The 18,386-nt window shown below is 45.7% G+C and overlaps 1 protein-coding gene across 5 annotated transcripts in view; it reads left to right on the top strand.

The window, feature by feature from the left end:
* Window positions 1-260: 260 nt before the first annotated feature.
* Window positions 261-18,386, top strand: part of LOC310879286 (tropomyosin alpha-4 chain-like) — a gene marked incomplete at both ends in the record, with an annotated part of 29,211 nt that continues 11,085 nt past the window's right edge. For 3 of the 5 annotated variants that reach the window (XM_083793848.1, XM_083793849.1, XM_083793847.1), the window contains 4 exons: window positions 10,687-10,821; window positions 12,745-12,878; window positions 15,433-15,550; window positions 17,974-18,044. In XM_083793848.1, coding sequence (XP_083649974.1) covers window positions 10,687-10,821; window positions 12,745-12,878; window positions 15,433-15,550; window positions 17,974-18,044 — 458 coding nt within the window. Of the gene's footprint in view, window positions 568-4,459; window positions 4,586-10,686; window positions 10,822-12,744; window positions 12,879-15,432; window positions 15,551-17,973; window positions 18,045-18,386 lie in introns of those variants that run through there. The other 2 variants (XR_014570987.1, XM_083793846.1) reach the window with 1 other exon arrangement.

The raw sequence follows: 18,386 nt of genomic DNA, 5'->3' as shown, positions 1-18,386 counted from the left end.
CTGGCTGGTAGAATAATCCCCCCCCCCCCCCCCCCCCCCCTTCCCTCTCTCCCACTACCCAGTCTCCAAACCCCGAGTCCAACTCTCACATACAGTCTCTCTGTGTCCCTGCAGTCTGTCTGTCTGTCCCAGCCCAGCCCAGTCTGTCTGTCTGTCTGTCTGTCTCTCTGCATTTCTTTTTTTCTGGAGCGCTGCCCCCCCTCCACCCCCCCTTAACGCACCCCCCCCACCACCTCAGAACAGACACACACCACAGCAGGTCTCTCTCCTCCTCCTTCCAGAGCATAGCCACCTTCCAGACGCCCAGCCAGCCAGCCGTGTGTCTGTGTGTGCTCGTCTCCTCCAGTCCGGTCCAGTCCAGTCCGATCCGTCTCCGGGAGCTCTCGTTCCTTCACCTGCAGGGATTCCACGTTTTAGCCAGAAGAAGCAGAAGCAGAGACAGAGACAGCCGCCATGGAGGCCATCAAGAAGAAGATGCAGATGCTGAAGCTGGACAAGGAGAACGCCATCGACCGCGCCGAGCAGGCCGAGGGCGACAAGAAGGGAGCCGAGGACAAATGCAAACAGGTGACCCAGAGAGAGAGAGAGAGAGAGAGAGAGACATCCGGCATACATGGGTGTTTATAGGTGACGCTAAGAGGGTGCGAGATGTGACCAAAAGCGACCCAATCCAGGGCAGGACCGTCACTCTATGGACTATATATATGGACCATAGGGTCCTATAAATCACTCTATGGACTATATATATGGACCATAGGGTCCTATAAATCACTCTATGGACTATATATATGGACCATAGGGTCTATGGACTCTATGGACTATTTATATGGACCATAGTGTCCTATAAATCACTCTATGGACTATATGGACCATAGGGTCCTATAAATCACTCTATGGACTATATATATGGACCATAGGGTCCTATAAATCACTCTATGGACTATATATATGGACCATAGGGTCCTATAAATCACTCTATGGACTATATATATGGACCATAGGGTCCTATAAATCACTCTATGGACTATATATATGGACCATAGGGTCCTATAAATCACTCTATGGACTATATGGACCATAGGGTCCTATAAATCACTCTATGGACTATATATATGGACCATAGGGTCCTATAAATCATTTGGTTACATTAATTTGACGAGTGACAAAAGGATACTTTTATAATTATATCTTAATTGTGCAAGGCGCAAGATTTAACCCCCCGACGGGGTACAAATAATGTACAACAAGGTACAACAATCTGTGCTCTCTCGTCTCGGGGGTCGAGTTAAATTGAAAGAATTATAGTTATAGCCTCTCTATATACTGTATATATTAGTTATAGCCTCTCTATATACTGTATATATTAGTTATAGCCTCTCTATATACTGTATTTATATATATACTGTATATATTAGTTATAGCCTCTCTATATACTGTATATATTAGTTATAGCCTCTCTATATACTGTATATATTAGTTATAGCCTCTCTATATACTGTATATATTTATATATATACTGTATGTATTTATATATATACTGTATATATTTTGTCTTCCAGTTGAACCGGCGTTGACACTCCGGTGTCAGACCAAGTTCAGCACACCCCCCATTCCATGGTTTTACTTTAACCTCCACTAAAGTGTACTAAAAACAACCTGACCCCAAAACGAACCTATGTGTGTGTTTACCATTTTAATTAATGCAGAGGAATTTGCGACGTGTGCGTGTGCGCGTGTAAACAAGAGCGAAATGGATGAGAAAGAATGTTGGAAAGAGATAAGTAATAAAATAAAACAAAGATTCTCACATCCGTCACTCTCAAAAAAAAGAAAACGTAATCGTATTCCTTGAAAGGGACCCGTTTGGTCAAAGGGTCCGTTTTTAGTTTTATCCATGAACCTTCCTACTTGAGAACCCAGACTTGAACTTGACTCTGGTCCGGTATGGGTGTAGATTTGAACTTGACTCCGGTCCGGTATGGGTGTAGACTCCGGTCCGGTATGGGTGTAGATTTGAACCTTTGCGGGGTACGTGACTCCGGTCCGGTATGGGTGTAGATTTGAACCTTTGCGGGGTACGTGACTCCGGTCCGGTATGGGTGTAGATTTGAATCTTTGCGGGGTACGTGACTCCGGTCCGGTATGGGTGTAGATTTGAACCTTTGCGGGGTACGTGACTCCGGTCCGGTATGGGTGTAGATTTGAACCTTTGCGGGGTACGTGACTCCGGTCCGGTATGGGTGTAGATTTGAACCAACATTCACAACATTCACATCTATTCTTTCCGCGGGGAACGGTCGCACCTGTTGAAGTGTATTGTACCACAGCGGACATAGCTTCTCCTGATGGTGTCATGGACCCCCCCCCCCCAAATCTACACTGTGAAGCCCTGCTGTGTTTATTTAACCCATTCTGACCTGAGATCAGATTCTAAAAATGTCTGTTTGAAAATGACAGTTTTCTGAAAAAGCTATGTTTCTATATGTCAGTCGTCCTTCGATTTTTCAAAAATAGCAGATCTACAAGCGCTATGAGCTTGTAGATCTGCTATTTTTCAATAGCTAAAGCATAACATGATGCTAACACCAAAATGGGTTAACTCTGAGAGACAGAACTAATTGAACAAAGGATTGAGTTAATTGGGTCTCAAAGTGGGTCCAGCTGGCAGAGACCCTCGGGGTTCCTTCAGTGGGTTCTAAATGGACCCTTTATACGGTTCTGCAAATGGAACCAAATGGACCCTTACAGTTCAGTACAGGTCTGTAACTCTGAGAGTACCAATGGAACCAAATGGACCCTTACAGGTCAGTACAGGTCTGTAACTCTGAGTGGACCAATGGAACCAAATGGACCCTTACAGTTCAGTACAGGTCTGTAACTCTGAGAGTACCAATGGAACCAAATGGACCCTTACAGTTCAGTACAGGTCTGTAACTCTGAGTGTACCAATGGAACCAAATGGACCCTTACAGTTCAGTACAGGTCTGTGACTCTGAGTGTACTAATGGAACCAAATGGACCCTTACGGTTCAGTACAGGTCTGTAACTCTGAGTGTACCAATGGAACCAAATGGACCCTTACAGTTCAGTACAGGTCTGTAACTCTGAGAGTACAAATGGAACCAAATGGACCCTTACAGTTCAGTACAGGTCAGTAACTCTGAGAGTACCAATGGAACCAAATGGACCCTTACAGGTCAGTACAGGTCTGTAACTCTGAGAGTACAAATGGAACCAAATGGACCCTTACAGTTCAGTACAGGTCTGTAACTCTGAGAGTACAAATGGAACCAAATGGACCCTTACAGTTCAGTACAGGTCTGTAACTCTGAGAGTACCAATGGAACCAAATGGACCCTTACAGTTCAGTACAGGTCTGTAACTCTGAGAGTACCAATGGAACCAAATGGACCCCTTTCAGTCCAGTATACCAATGGAACCAAATGGACCGGTTAGGAATAGGTTCCATTCGTGTGTGTGTGTGTGTGTGTGTATATATACAGTGTGAGTTACAGACAGGCTTTGTCTGAAAGGCCAAAGGTCAATCCATTGCATCTGTCGCGTCCCCTTCAGCGTTGATCCGCGCCTGTCATCCAGCGACGTCCCGCTGTCGCTGCAACGCTGCCATCGCTGCTATTTCCATCCCCCCCCCCCCCCCCCCCCCCAAACCAAACGGACCTGGCCTTGTTTGAATTGTTCTGTGGGAACATAGGGAGCTATATTTATTGCTGCTCATGACTGCATTTCAGCTCTTGTGTGAATTCTGACGCACGGGTGTGTATGTGTGGGTGTGGGTGTGGGCGCGTGCGTGTCTGTGTGTGTGTGTGTGTGTGTGTGTGTGGGCGGGCGTGTGCGCGCTTCACTGCTTGTCAGGGCCAAAATAATGTCCCCACAAGCATAGCAGAATGTGACAAATGGACACTGTGACGACAAGTTAAATGGACGCTTCTGGACCTCGCCAGAGAAAAGGAAACTAGGAAAGGATTTAGTTTTGCCTCGATTTTCGCCCCCGAACGCATTCGGCTCCATTCGTTATCGGTGTCATGTGTAAAAAAAAGCCAGATCTACAAGCTCACAAAGCGAGGCAGCGTGACACATTGTGTGAGCTTGCAGATCGATCTGCCCTTTGCTGCAGGATGGGCTTGCTTGGGTTAAAAGAAAATGGAATAAAAATGGAGAATGCAATCGGGGAAAATTGCCGTCCTATACACTTTTGATGTGCTCACAAGTAGTAATACAAACGTGTGTGTGTGTGTGTGTGTGTGTGTGTGTGTGTGTGTGTGTGTGTGTGTGTGTGTGTGTGTGTGTGTGTGTGTGTGTGTGTGTGTGTGTGTGTGTGTGTGTGTGTGTGTGTGTGTGTGTGTGTGTGTGTGTGTGTGTGTGTGTGTGTGTGTGTGTGTGTGTGTGTGTGTGTGTGTGTGTGTGTGTGTGTGCGTGTGCACCTGTGCCTGTGTCCCAGCTGGAAGAGGAGCTGCAGGGTCTGCAGAAGAAGCTGAAAGGAGTGGAAGACGAGTTGGACAAATACTCTGAGTCTCTGAAGGATGCCCAGGAGAAACTGGAGCAGGCCGAGAAGAAGGCCACAGACGTGAGTGACCCATTCTGACCTGAGATCAGATTCATACGAGGTTTCCACTGGACACACACACTGTGTCTGTGTCTGATTAACCCCATTCTGACCCGAGATCAGATTTCTAAAAATGTCAGTCGTTCTTTCGATTTTTCAAAAATAGCAGACCTACAAGCTCGTAGCGCGCCACTCGGTGGCGCGCTATGAGCTTGTAGGTCTGCTATTTTTAAATAGCTAAAGCATAACATGATGCTATAACACCAAAATGGGTTCCCGTTCAGATGCAGATGCTGTTGATACAGACGCATTGACACATAGTTTTGACTGTTCAATAAATAGCACACGCAGCAAAACACCTCCTCTCCTCATCCTGTCGTCCCTTCACAATAAAGTGTCTCCCCTTTACCTCCCAATGCGCCGCACATTTTACCCATGGTTATTAACGGGAAATAGGTGCAACTTTAACATCGAGAGAGAGAGAGAGAGAGAGAGAGAGAGAGAGAGAGAGAGAGAGCGCGAGCCATGGGTGGCGGGGGGGTTGACTGATGCGTCAGTCGGAGCTTGGAGGCCCCTTATATGGACATGTACTGTAGTAAACTGGTGAAACATAGTGAAGGCCTCCTATGGACATGTACTGTACTGTACTGTACTGCAGTGGAAGGATAAAGTGCTGAAAATTGTAAATTCTCAAGTATAGTAAAAAATAAATCACACCTGTGTGAAGTGAGGGGAGCTCTTATCATCATTACATTGATCTCATCCCGGCCAATTAGAATGTGCGTCCTCACCTTCGTCTAAAATGTTTGTGTTTACACAAACACTCAAAGCTGCCCATTCAATGTTTGTGTTTACACAAACACTCAAAGCTGCCCATTCAATGTTTGTGTTTACACAAACACTCAAAGCTGCCCATTCAATGTTTGTGTTTACACAAACACTCAAAGCTGCCCATTCAATGTTTGTGTTTACACAAACATTCAAAGCTGCATGGCCATTCATTGTCAATGGCATTCAATGTTTGTGTTTACGCACACACCCTCATACAGCTAGACATAGGAGGCGTAGTGTCCCTCAAAAATACCTCAAAATGTACTTAAGTACAGTTCTCGACTACATGTACTGTTACTTGTGTTACTTTCCACTGTGAGTGACAAGCAGGGTCTGAGCCCCCCCCCCCCCCTCCCCCCCCCCCCACCCATCAAAACATGGCGAGCATAGTTAGTTTAACGTTTGCGTACTTACATCGTGCCCTGGATGCCGGGCGCTTGTGCGGCTTGTGAGGCTATTTCCTGCCCTAGCAGAGCGTCTTTGCTGCGGCCTGTCATCGCCCGCCCTGTCCCCCACCTCCCCCCCCCCCCCCCCCCCCCTCCCACCGCCATCCGTTCCCTTTTGGAAAAGTTATACGGAAACTAAATCTGTCGGCCGCCGTGAATTAAGACCTCGTCGGTGAGATTCGCTCCACTCTGCACAACGTGTCGCTGTCAGTCAAGCCCCCCCCCCCCCTAACAAGACCCCTTACCCTGCATACATTACAGGGACAGTGGCCTTGTGGTTAGAGTCTGTCCTGAAACTGGGAGGTCGGGGGTTCGATCCCCGGCCAGGTCTTAAAGACTGTAAAGAATGGGACCCATCCCTGCTTGGCACTCAGCATCAATGGGTTGGATTGGGGGGGTCAGTCCCTGCTTGGCACTCAGCATCGATGGGTTGGATTGGGGGGGTCAGTCCCTGCTTGGCACTCAGCATCGATGGGTTGGATTGGGGGGGTCAGTCCCTGCTTGGCACTCAGCATCAATGGGTTGGATTGGGGGGGGTCAGTCCCTGCTTGGCACTCAGCATCGATGGGTTGGATTGGGGGGGGTCAGTCCCTGCTTGGCACTCAGCATCAAGGGTTGGATTGGGGGGGTCAGTCCCTGCTTGGCACTCAGCATCAATGGGTTGGATTGGGGGGTCAGTCCCTGCTTGGCACTCAGCATCAATGGGTTGGATTGGGGGGTCAGTCCCTGCTTGGCACTCAGCATCAAAGGGTTGGATTGGGGGGTCAGTCCCTGCTTGGCACTCAGCATCAAAGGGTTGGATTGGGGGGTCAGTCCCTGCTTGGCACTCAGCATCGATGGGTTGGATTGGGGGGTCAGTCCCTGCTTGGCACTCAGCATCAAAGGGTTGGATTGGGGGGTCAGTCCCTGCTTGGCACTCAGCATCAAAGGGTTGGATTGGGGGGTCAGTCCCTGCTTGGCACTCAGCATCAAAGGGTTGGATTGGGGGGTCAGTCCCTGCTTGGCACTCAGCATCGATGGGTTGGATTGGGGGGGTCAGTCCCTGCTTGGCACTCAGCATCAATGGGTTGGATTGGGGGGTTAAGTCCCTGCTTGGCACTCAGCATCAATGGGTTGGATTGGGGGGGTCAGTCCCTGCTTGGCACTCAGCATCAATGGGTTGGATTGGGGGGTCAGTCCCTGCTTGGCACTCAGCATCGATGGGTTGGATTGGGGGGTCAGTCCCTGCTTGGCACTCAGCATCAATGGGTTGGATTGGGGGGGTCAGTCCCTGCTTGGCACTCAGCATCAATGGGTTGGATTGGGGGGTCAGTCCCTGCTTGGCACTCAGCATCAATGGGTTGGATTGGGGGGGTCAGTCCCTGCTTGGCACTCAGCATCAAGGGTTGGATTGGGGGGGTCAGTCCCTGCTTGGCACTCAGCATCAATGGGTTGGATTGGGGGGTCAGTCCCTGCTTGGCACTCAGCATCAAGGGTTGGATTGGGGGGGTCAGTCCCTGCTTGGCACTCAGCATCGATGGGTTGGATTGGGGGGGTCAGTCCCTGCTTGGCACTCAGCATCAAGGGTTGGATTGGGGGGTCAGTCCCTGCTTGGCACTCAGCATCGATGGGTTGGATTGGGGGGTCAGTCCCTGCTTGGCACTCAGCATCAATGGGTTGGATTGGGGGGTCAGTCCCTGCTTGGCACTCAGCACCAATGGGTTGGATTGGGGGGTCAGTCCCTGCTTGGCACTCAGCATCAATGGGTTGGATTGGGGGGTCAGTCCCTGCTTGGCACTCAGCATCAATGGGTTGGATTCTGTAAGTATGTTAATATAACATAACTTAGTTATATAAAACTAAAAATGTTCTATGCAAAAAAAAAAGTAATAGGCCTAATAATAATAATAAAGCGTTAATTGCCAATCATCCTCAACTAAAATGCAGTGGATTGTGACGGCTCTAATTATCGCGGCTATTTTCGGACATGGCATCAAATGAAGGCTTTTCCGACCTGACCTCCACCCCCCCCCCCCCCCTCCTCCACCCCCCCCCCCCCCTCCTCCACCCCCACCCCCACCCCCCCCCCCTTTCCCCCTCCAGAGGACGACTAGCTCTCTTTCTTCCCAGCATGCCGCGCTGTTTGTTGACAGCTGCTGCTGCGTCCGTCGGAACACATATCCCATTTTCTAAACACATCATAAAGGTTGTCAGCAGCTCTGGGGGCGGGGTGGGGGCAAATGGCGTGCGGCCCCTCCCCCCCTCCGACCCGAGCCCCCCCCCCCCCCCCCCCCCCCCCTCTAGCTGGCAGGCTTAATTGGCTTTCTAGGGTGACCCTCTCCCTCTCTCTCTCTCTCTCTCTGCTGCTCTGTGCATTCCTATGGGCCTCGCCCGGTCCGGCTCAGCGGTTGGACCTAATTAGTGCCAACGGGCTGTGATTGGAGTCAGGCTAGTAGATCCACTCAGAGATGCGTTTGCTGCTGGGGGTGAAATCCTGTAAGGCCTACCTATATTTCAGCTTTGTATGTATTATTATGTACTGTGTGTAACAGAGTGCCTCACAGCCTGATGGCCTCGAAAGTGTAATATCTATATCTCCCCTCGGTCCATATAAAGTGTAAGGAAAGAAAGGAAAGGTACTATGTTTACCCTGCAGGGTAACTGGACTAAGGAAAGGAAAGGTACTATGTTTACCCAGGGTAACTGGACTAAGGAAAGGAAAGGTACTATGTTTACCCAGGGTAACTGGACTAAGGAAAGGAAAGGTACTATGTTTACCCAGGGTAACTGGACTAAGGAAAGGAAAGGTACTATGTTTACCCCAGGGTAACTGGACTAAGGAAAGGAAAGGTACTATGTTTACCCAGGGTAACTGGACTAAGGAAAGGAAAGGTACTATGTTTACCCAGGGTAACTGGACTAAGGAAAGGAAAGGTACTATGTTTACCCAGGGTAACTGGACTAAGGAAAGGAAAGGTACTATGTTTACCGAGGGTAACTGGACTAAGGAAAGGAAAGGTACTATGTTTACCCAGGGTAACTGGACTAAGGAAAGGAAAGGTACTATGTTTACCCAGGGTAACTGGACTAAGGAAAGGAAAGGTACTATGTTTACCCAGGGTAACTGGACTAAGGAAAGGAAAGGTACTATGTTTACCCAGGGTAACTGGACTAAGGAAAGGAAAGGTACTATGTTTACCCAGGGTAACTGGACTAAGGAAATGAAAGGTACTATGTTTACCCAGGATAACTGGACTAAGGAAAGGAAAGGTACTATGTTTACCCGCAGGGTAACTAGACTAAGGGAAGGAAAGGTACTATGTTTACCCAGGGTAACTGGACTAAGGAAAGGAAAGGTACTATGTTTACCCAGGGTAACTGGACTAAGGAAAGGAAAGGTACTATGTTTACCCAGGGTAACTGGACTAAGGAAAGGAAAGGTACTATGTTTACCCAGGGTAACTGGACTAAGGAAAGGAAAGGTACTATGTTTACCCAGGGTAACTGGACTAAGGAAAGGAAAGGTACTATGTTTACCCAGGGTAACTGGACTAAGGAAAGGAAAGGTAAAAAAAACAAAACATTTTTTTTAGTGGTCTAATTCATATTCTAATTCATTGAGATAGGATTTATTTTTATTTTCATGAGCTGTATGCCATAATTGTCAAGATTAAAACAAAAAAAGGTTTTAAATACTTCACTTCATGGACAATGAATTCAGAATATATGAATGTTTTACTTTTTGAATTATATTATATTATGGAAGAAAATGAACTTTTACAAAATATTCTAATTCATTGAGATGGACCTGTAGCTTGTAGATTTTCAGCCCAAAACAGCAATGATGTCATACAGTTTAAAACACGAAGATAGTGTTTTATATATAAAACACAAGATAGTGTTTTATATATAAGATAGTGTTTTATATATAAAATAAAACACAATATAGTTTTATATATAAAACACAAGATAGTGTAGGGCAGGCCATTGGATCTCAAAGTGGGGTCCGGGGACTATATAGGGGTCCTTGAGAGAGTTCCAGAGGCTCCCTAGCTAAATGATAATCTGGGTCCCAGAGATGGAAATGCCATTAAATGGGGGTCCGTAGCCGCCCTAATGCATGTCAAACTGGGGGGCCTTGAAATGAAAATGGTTGAAAATCACTACTAGACTGAGCCGTAAAAATCCTCTTATCGGGGGTCCCTGGCTTATCTTTTCAAATGGGGGTCCGCGGACTAATAAATGTTGATTTGAGGGTCCTTGACATGAACAAGTTTGAGAATCACGGGTGTAGGCTAAATGTGGGGTTCCATTTTTGAGTGTTCGACTTCCAGGGGTTCCACTGATTCCTCCTCTGATCATTCTCACATGTCTGCTCTGCTGCTGTCCTCTGCTGCCACCAAGTGGCAGGATGGACAAACCGCAGCACTTGATATTGCTAGAATTTAGAAGTCGGTGGGAAGTGTGTTGCTGCATTTATATCTTTGATTGAAGTATACAAATAATACAACTGCCAAATCAAGTCCTTTTAGAGGAAAACAATAGACTACAAGCATTAAGTAACAACTAAAAGGAGATACTCAAATGAAGTGAATATAGACTCCCTCAATAAATATTGTACTTGAGTACTAGTAAAGTAGGCCATAAGTTTTCCATCGCTAGCCCCGCCCCTCTTCTCTCGGCCGGCACACAGCAGGCTGTGAATCAAACGGCTTTTTCCGGAGCCGAATGATCGCTTCATTGATTCACCAAAACTAAAGACCCACTGCCTCCGCCTCGCCTAGTCCGCACCCCGCACCGTCCGTCCCGTCCGTCCCGTCCGTCCCGTCCCGTGTCTGAAACGATCGATCACAAAGTCCATAAAAAATGGCGATGTCGATGGAGTCCGTGGACTCGGTTCGGAGGAAGATCCAGACTCTGCAGCAACAGGTGGACGAGGCGGACTACCGAGCCGAGATGCTGCAGAGAGAGGCGGACGAGGAGAGGCAGAGCAGGGAGCAAGTAGGACTAGAGACCCCCTGTTACTGTTTTACTGTTACTGTTACTGTTTAATTACTGGAGAGACAGCAAGTAGGAGGACTATAGAGACCCCATGTTACTGTTTCATACTGTATGCAAACATGTAGCCATGGTTCATGACGCTCGTATTTCATACATAATGTCATGATAATCATCATGGCAGTCATAGTCATGTCTGATGTTTCAGGGCTAGCAAACATGTCTACATTAGAAAAAAATAAAATACAAAATATAAGCTCGATCGTCGCGTTGTGAACTTAATTGTAGGTCGGGATACTCGCGACTTTTTTTTGAGGTAATACCAGCGAAGATACCCATGGAATCGATCAAATACATCTACGAGAGTCTATCTTAATCTTAATTAGGCTTAATTAGGCTAGGCACACTCTTGTCCATTTTAAGTCTTCTATAGAGTAAACTAATGTCCAGTCATGATGTACAAGTAGTCCACAGGGAAGGAGAAGAAACATCGAAAAAAACAAACAATAAAAACAACACCACGCAATGTAGGTTAATATAGAAACATGATCAAATGTAAGACATTATTCGTCCAGTTCTTATTTCTCATTTGCATTGAATAGTGATCACTGGCTGGAAGGCACATCCGGGTGTAAGGTTTTCTGTTGTCTCTGTCACCATGGTTACCACACGGTCGCTTTTTATTTATTTATTTACTTAGCTCAGCTGTGTGTGTGTGTGTGTGAGAGACACATTGAATTATGTTAATAATTAGGTCTAATATGAATTAAACTATGTCTATAGTTATCTATAAAGCACTTTTTTTTTAAAGGCTTGAAAATCAAATGATAAAATAAACCGAAAAAATAAAAAATAAATTAATGTGGATAAAAGAAGAGGCGATCTATTTATGGAAATAAAGGCTTTGATGTCATCGCTAGGGACACATGATGTCATCGCTATAGGGACACATGATGTCATCGCTATAGGGACACATGTCATCGCTATAGGGACACATGATGTCATCGCTATAGGGACACATGATGTCATCGCTATAGGGACACATGATGTCATCGCTATAGGGACACATGATGTCATCGCTATAGGGACACATGATGTCATCGCTATAGGGACACATGATGTCATCGCTATAGGGACACATGATGGCATCGCTATAGGGACACATGATGTCATCGCTATAGGGACACATGATGTCATCGCTATAGGGACACATGATGTCATCGCTATAGGGACACATGTCATCGCTATAGGGACACATGATGTCATCGCTATAGGGACACATGATGTCATCGCTATAGGGACACATGATGTCATCGCTATAGGGACACAGGGGGGAATCATTGGTTGATTTGATTCCAACCCATTGATGCTGAGTGCCAAGCAGGGACTGACCCCCCCCCCAATCCAACCCATTGATGGGTTAGGGTGTCAAGCAGGGACTGACCCCCCCCCCAATCCAACCCATTGATGGGTTAGGGTGTCAAGCAGGGACTGACCCCCCCCCCAATCCAACCCATTGATGGGTTAGGGTGTCAAGCAGGGAGGCGTTGGGTCCCATTCTTTACAGTCTTTACAGTCCCCGGCCCAGGGATGGAACCCCCGACCTCCCGGTCTCAGGGCGGACACGGTCTGGTCCAAACCAGACCAGAGACACATTAGAGCTATAGCCCCACTGGTTCCAGAGGCCCAGCTCTGGGCTCCTTAAGGGGCTCCAAATGGACCCTTAAAGGTCTGTATGTTACGGGGGTGATCCTTGGCACCTCACGCCCCGGGCACCTGGTGATGTGTGTGTGTGTGTGTGTGTGTGTGTGTGTGTGTGTGTGTGTGTGTGTGTGTGTGTGTGTGTGTGTGTGTGTGTGTGTGTGTGTGTGTGTGTGTGTGTGTGTGTGTGTGTGTGTGTGTGTGTGTGTGTGTGTGTGGTCGTAGGCCGAGGCAGAGGTGGCCTCTCTAAACAGACGTATCCAGCTGGTGGAAGAGGAGCTGGACCGGGCTCAGGAGAGACTGGCCACGGCACTGCAGAAGCTGGAGGAGGCCGAGAAGGCTGCTGACGAGAGCGAGAGGTCAGTGACCCTGACCTCTGACCTCTGACCACACCCCATTAACCCTTCACTGTTTAACCCACTGACCACACCCCATTAACCCTTCACTGTTTAACCCACTGACCACACCCCATTAACCCTTCACTGTTTAACCCACTGACCACACCCCATTAACCCTTCACTGTTTAACCCACTGACCACACCCCTTTAACCCTTCACTGTTTAACCCACTGACCACACCCCATAACCCTTCACTGTTTAACCCACTGACCACACCCCATAACCCTTCACTGTTTAACCCACTGACCACACCCCATTAACCCTTCACTGTTTAACCCACTGACCACACCCCATTAACCCTTCACTGTTTAACCCACTGACCACACCCCATTAACCCTTCACTGTTTAACCCACTGACCACACCCCATAACCCTTCACTGTTTAACCCACTGACCACACCCCATTAACCCTTCACTGTTTAACCCACTGACCACACCCCATTAACCCTTCACTGTTTAACCCACTGACCACACCCCATTAACCCTTCACTGTTTAACCCACTGACCACACCCCATTAACCCTTCACTGTTTAACCCTCTGACCACACCCCATTAACCCTTCACTGTTTAACCCACTGACCACACCCCATTAACCCTTCACTGTTTAACCCTCTGACCACACCCCATAACCCTTCACTGTTTAACCCACTGACCACACCCCATTAACCCTTCACTGTTTAACCCACTGACCACACCCCATTAACCCTTCACTGTTTAACCCACTGACCACACCCCATTAACCCTTCACTGTTTAACCCTCTGACCACACCCCATTAACCCTTCACTGTTTAACCCTCTGACCACACCCCATTAACCCTTCACTGTTTAACCCACTGACCACACCCCATTAACCCTTCACTGTTTAACCCACTGACCACACCCCATTAACCCTTCACTGTTTAACCCACTGACCACACCCCATTAACCCTTCACTGTTTAACCCACTGACCACACCCCATTAACCCTTCACTGTTTAACCCACTGACCACACCCCATAACCCTTCACTGTTTAACCCACTGACCACACCCCATAACCCTTCACTGTTTAACCCACTGACCACACCCCATTAACCCTTCACTGTTTAACCCACTGACCACACCCCATTAACCCTTCACTGTTTAACCCACTGACCACACCCCATTAACCCTTCACTGTTTAACCCTCTGACCACACCCCATTAACCCTTCACTGTTTAACCCACTGACCACACCCCATTAACCCTTCACTGTTTAACACACTGACCACACCCCATTAACCCTTCACTGTTTAACCCTCTGACCACACCCCATTAACCCTTCACTGTTTAACCCTCTGACCACACCCCATTAACCCTTCACTGTTTAACCCTCTGACCACACCCCATTAACCCTTCACTGTTTAACCCACTGACCACACCCCATAACCCTTCACTGTTTAACCCACTGACCACACCCCATTAACCCTTCACTGTTTAACCCACTGACCACACCCCATTAACCCTTCACTGTTTAACCCACTGACCACACCCCATTAACCCTTCACTGTTTAACCCACTGACCACACCCCATTAACCCTTCACTGTTTAACCCTCTGACCACACCCCATTAACCCTTCACTGTTTAACCCACTGACCACACCCCATTAACCCACTGACCACACCCCATTAACCCTTCACTGTTTAACGGTTTAGCTAGCAAGAACAACACATGTTTATACATCAAATTCATAGAAATAGTCATCAAGGATCATAAGCAATCTGAGAGACTAACAACCATCTATATTCTATAACAATACAATAGAGCACCGAAGTCCTGACGTAACTCGCTCATCCCTTCCATTCCCGCCCTGGTTCGCGGAAGTAATTTCTCTATGGAGAATAACATGGGGTGATCTTAATATCGTCTACTATAAGCGTTGTGGTCCAAAAATAAACAAGCTGTCTCGGCGTTATTGTCAGGGAGGTGTCTCTGTATCGTTTGCAACAGTCAGTCACTCATATATGATACAGTCTGCTTCTAACTAATTCAGCAGCAGTAACATTAGCGTTTTCTCTCAGTCAGTTGATTCTTCATATCCATATGAGTGAAGCGGCCGGGGTGACATGTTTATTTTTCAAACACAGTTCTTATATGAAGCAATCTAAAAATCCTCCTATGGCGATTTCAATGCAACTAAAAAAATACATGAACCTGGGGACTGACGCCCTCTACTGAAACTAAACAAATACATGAACCTGGGGACTGGCGCCCTCTACTGAAAGTGACGTCAGACTTCAACTTGAGCCGAGGCCGGTTCTACAAAATGCCCTCACTAGACGTAGACGGGCCTTCACTAGACGTGTATTTGATTATGTTATGCTGTGTTTTGTAGAGAGGAATGAAGGTCACAGAGAAAATGAATGTTATGCTGTGTTTTGTGTCCCATAGAGAGGAATGAAGGTCACAGAGAAAATGAATGTTATGCTGTGTTTTGTGTCCCGTAGAGGAATGAAGGTCACAGAGAAAATGAATGTTATGCTGTGTTTTGTGTCCCGTAGAGGAATGAAGGTCATAGAGAACAGAGCGACCAAAGACGAGGAGAAGATGGAGATCCAGGAAATGCAGCTCAAAGAGGCCAAACACATCGCTGAGGAGGCTGACCGCAAATATGAAGAGGTGTCTGTCTGTCTGTCTGTCTGTCTGTCTGTCTGTCTGTCTGTCTGTCTCTCTAGACGGCACTACGGCAACTACCGCAGCGTCCATGTCATTCTACGATTCTGTCTGTACGTGTTGTCGAACACAGTCTAACTATTATATCTGTACATGTTGTCGAACACAGTCTAACTATTATATCTGTACGTGTTGTCGAACACAGTCTAACTATTATATCTGTACATGTTGTCGAACACAGTCTAACTATTATATCTCTACGTGTTGTCGAACACAGTCTAACTATTATATCTGTACATGTTGTCGAACACAGTCTAACTATTATATCTGTACATGTTGTCGAACACAGTCTAACTATTATATCTCTACGTGTTGTCGAACACAGTCTAACTATTATATCTGTACGTGTTGTCGAACACAGTCTAACTATTATATCTGTACGTGTTGTCGAACACAGTCTAACTATTATATCTGTACATGTTGTCGAACACAGTCTAACTATTATATCTCTACGTGTTGTCGAACACAGTCTAACTATTATATCTGTACGTGTTGTCGAACACAGTCTAACTATTATATCTGTACATGTTGTCGAACACAGTCTAACTATTATATCTGTACGTGTTGTCGAACACAGTCTAACTATTATATCTGTACATGTTGTCGAACACAGTCTAACTATTATATCTGTACGTGTTGTCGAACACAGTCTAACTATTATATCTCTACATGTTGTCGAACACAGTCTAACTATTATATCTGTACGTGTTGTCGAACACAATCTAACTATTATATCTCTACGTGTTGTCGAACACAGTCTAACTATTATATCTGTACGTGTTGTCGAACACAGTCTAACTATTATATCTCTACGTGTTGTTGAACACAGTCTAACTATTATATCTCTACGTGTTGTCGAACACAGTCTAACTATTATATCTGTACGTGTTGTCGAACACAGTCTAACTATTATATCTGTACATGTTGTCGAACACAGTCTAACTATTATATCTGTACGTGTTGTCGAACACAGTCTAACTATTATATCTGTACGTGTTGTCGAACACAGTCTAACTATTATATCTCTACGTGTTGTCGAACACAGTCTAACTATTATATCTCTACGTGTTGTCGAACACAGTCTAACTATTATATCTGTACATGTTGTCGAACACAGTTTAACTATTATATCTGTACGTGTTGTCGAACACAGTCTAACTATTATATCTCTACGTGTTGTCGAACACAGTCTAACTATTATATCTGTACATGTTGTCGAACACAGTCTATTATATCTGTACATGTTGTCGAACACAGTCTATTATATCTGTACGTGTTGTCGAACACAGTCTAACTATTATATCTGTACGTGTTGTCGAACACAGTCTAACTATTATATCTCTACGTGTTGTCGAACACAGTCTAACTATTATATCTGTACATGTTGTCGAACACAGTCTAACTATTATATCTGTACATGTTGTCGAACACAGTCTAACTATTATATCTGTACATGTTGTCGAACACAGTCTAACTATTATATCTGTACGTGTTGTCGAACACGGAGTCTAACTATTATATCTGTACGTGTTGTTGAACACAGTCTAACTATTATATCTGTACGTGTTGTCGAACACAGTCTAACTATTATATCTCTACGTGTTGTCGAACACAGTCTAACTATTATATCTCTACGTGTCGTCGAACACGGAGTCTAACTATTATATCTGTACGTGTTGTCGAACACAGTCTAACTATTATATCTGTACATGTTGTCGAACACAGTCTAACTATTATATCTGTACGTGTTGTCGAACACAGTAACTATTATATCTGTACGTGTTGTCGAACACAGTCTAACTATTATATCTCTACGTGTTGTCGAACACAGTCTAACTATTATATCTCTACGTGTTGTCGAACACAGTCTAACTATTATATCTGTACGTGTTGTCGAACACAATCTAACTATTATATCTCTACGTGTTGTCGAACACAGTCTAACTATTATATCTGTACGTGTTGTCGAACACAGTCTAACTATTATATCTCTACGTGTTGTCGAACACAGTCTAACTATTATATCTCTACGTGTTGTCGAACACAGTCTAACTATTATATCTGTATGTGTTGTCGAACACAGTCTAACTATTATATCTGTACGTGTTGTCGAACACAGTCTAACTATTATATCTGTACGTGTTGTCGAACACAGTCTAACTATTATATCTCTACGTGTTGTCGAACACAGTCTAACTATTATATCTCTACGTGTTGTCGAACACAGTAACTATTATATCTGTACGTGTTGTCGAACACAGTCTAACTATTATATCTCTACGTGTTGTCGAACACAGTCTAACTATTATATCTGTACGTGTTGTCGAACACAGTCTAACTATTATATCTCTACGTGTTGTCGAACACAGGTCGCCCGTAAGCTGGTGATCCTTGAAGGCGACCTGGAGCGATCAGAGGAGCGTGCTGAGGTGGCTGAAGCGTAAGTCGTCGCCTCCCACCAGGTTTATCTTTAAAATGCACTGTGAATATTAACCAATTTATTCCGTTTTTCATTGCGTGCGTTTGAAATTGGTGTGATTGTTCCAACATGTTAAATGGGCTGTAAGTGATGTTCCAATCACGAGGGACAACCCTAAAGAGATCTTACATTAAACATAATCTTCAGTTTCATCACGTTGAAGTTCCACTTTTGTCTGCTCTTTTTTTCTATTGCTTTTCACCAGTTTCCACTTGTTAAATAATCCTGTATGGATTCTCTTTCCTGATTGGATAAAACTGGTATCCTGACCGGATTATTTTGTTTCCCCCCCCCCCCCTGTTA

This window comes from Protomyctophum parallelum (genome assembly GCF_964188405.1).
Source record: "Protomyctophum parallelum genome assembly, chromosome: 21".
Lineage (NCBI taxonomy): Eukaryota > Metazoa > Chordata > Actinopteri > Myctophiformes > Myctophidae > Protomyctophum > Protomyctophum parallelum.
Note: the sequence above shows the minus strand (reverse complement) of the source record. Positions and strands in the feature narration are given on the sequence as shown.